Raw genomic sequence first — 1,908 nt, forward strand, 5'->3', positions numbered from 1 at the left:
CCAGGGTCATGGAGCAGCTCGAAGACTTGGACAGCCGGGTTCTCTACAGCTCAGCCACCAAGAATGGCATCCAGTACCGAGTGGGAGATGGCGTGTACCTCCCACCTGAAGCCTTCACGTTCAAGTGAGTGCCTCCTTTGGCCCAGGTCAGGGACAGGGAGCTCCATGCCAGAAAAGAGTTGGCTTGGGGATGTTCCCTCCCATAGAAACACCCCCAACCCCTCAGCCTTAGTCCCAGCTGCTGCCTGTGCCATCACATCAGCATCCGTGGAATCAGATGGGATCCAGCCGTCCAGTCCAGAGTGACTGTGGACTGCTGCTGAGTGAAGCTGTGCATCTATGCAGGAAGTCTGAGAGAGAGCTGCTGGGTCAGCTGTGAGGCTTTGGGCTAGGGCTTCCTCTCAGTTCCACCTGTAAGATAGGAGGGAAGTTTCTTGCCTGATAGGGTTCTAATGATTCAGTGAGTTAAAGTAAAAGTGCTCAGCATCACACCTGGGTTAGAATAATCTTTAATGAATATGGACTATTGATTGACTAATGGGAATTCCATCATAAGACTTCTTTAGACGTCAGAGGATTGAGGCTCTTCTGGGACAAATCAAAGCCACAGATATTTTCCACATTTGATCCATTCTTTGTTCATTGAAGAACTAATATGTGTGGTTGGAATTACAACCAAAATTTTCCTAACCTAATCAATTCTGTTTCCTGACTTGAAATTCCATTTTTCTAGAGCCCTAATTGGAACCCGTTCCCCAGCCTCAGTTCAGTTACTATGAATTCACAAAATGCGAGGAAGTAGGTTCCCTACAGCCTCAGCACAGTCAGTGCTTTCGCCCCTCTGGCACTGTTGCCCTGAGCATGGAGAGGGAGGACTTCCTGTGGTGCCCCTGGTGCAGCAGATGAGTCAGACACAGGTGCTCAGAGGCTCAGGGACTTGGGCGGGAAGCAGGGCCGCTTCTTCCCGAATGGCTGTCTTCAAAGAATGCAGCCCAGTGGCTTAGCCGCCAAGTGAGGAGGGCACTTTGCCACAGTGGTTCGGACCACATTCGGGTCACCCCAGACCATGTGTCCCCTCCCCCACCTTCTCCAGTATCACTTCTAGTCAGTACCTCAGCCAGTGGAGGGTGGGTTGTGCCACAGTAACAGTTCCAAAATTACAGTGACTGAAAACCACAGAAGTTTCTGTTTCTTGTTTGTACTTTGTGTCCATCGTGGTCTGTGAAGTCACTCAGGGACCAGGAAGCCAATCCTGCTATGTGGCCGGGAGGCGAGGAGCTGGGAAGATCTGAGCATCATTCACGACTATCACAGCCTTTAGTGCACAGATGGAGAACACTCCTTTTAAACTATTTATGAGAGTTCATCTTTGTCTCAGTCTTTTCTAAGGCACTGAGCTGTTTGGATTAAAATGGTTATTGTTACTGACCAGTTATGCTAAAGTACTTTAAGTCTTAATGTTCAGTTGTCATAATGGTTGCTTCTCTGCAGCATCAAGCTGTCCAGCCCAGTGAAACGCCCCCGGAAGGAGCCTGTGGACGAAGATCTGTATCCAGAACACTACCGGAAATACTCCGACTACATCAAAGGCAGCAACCTGGATGCCCCTGAGCCATACCGAATTGGCCGGATAAAAGAGATCTTCTGTACCAAGAAGAGCAATGGCAAGCCCAATGAAACAGACATCAAGATCAGAGTCAACAAGTTTTACAGGTGGGCAAAGGCCTCCCTCTTCCAGGAGGCTGTGTTTGAAATGGGCTCATCACGCACACACACAGTTGTGTTTTGTTGGCTAGAGTTATGTATATTTTCACCACAATTTAAAAAAAAAAAAAAGGTAGATTACCTGGTGGGCACTGACAATGAATGTCATCATATTTTATAGCCCTAGCTTTTAGATGCTTCTTT

General features: G+C 48.2%; 1 protein-coding gene across 1 annotated transcript in view; it reads left to right on the forward strand.

Moving 5' to 3' along the window:
• Nucleotides 1-1,908, forward strand: part of DNMT1 (DNA methyltransferase 1) — a 54,871-nt gene that overhangs the window by 45,220 nt on the left and 7,743 nt on the right. Inside the window, 2 exon segments of the mRNA XM_023733064.1 lie at nucleotides 5-124; nucleotides 1,492-1,713. Coding sequence (XP_023588832.1) covers nucleotides 5-124; nucleotides 1,492-1,713 — 342 coding nt within the window.

Source organism: Trichechus manatus, unplaced genomic scaffold (assembly GCF_000243295.1).
Source record: "Trichechus manatus latirostris isolate Lorelei unplaced genomic scaffold, TriManLat1.0 scaffold00057, whole genome shotgun sequence".
NCBI lineage: Eukaryota > Metazoa > Chordata > Mammalia > Sirenia > Trichechidae > Trichechus > Trichechus manatus.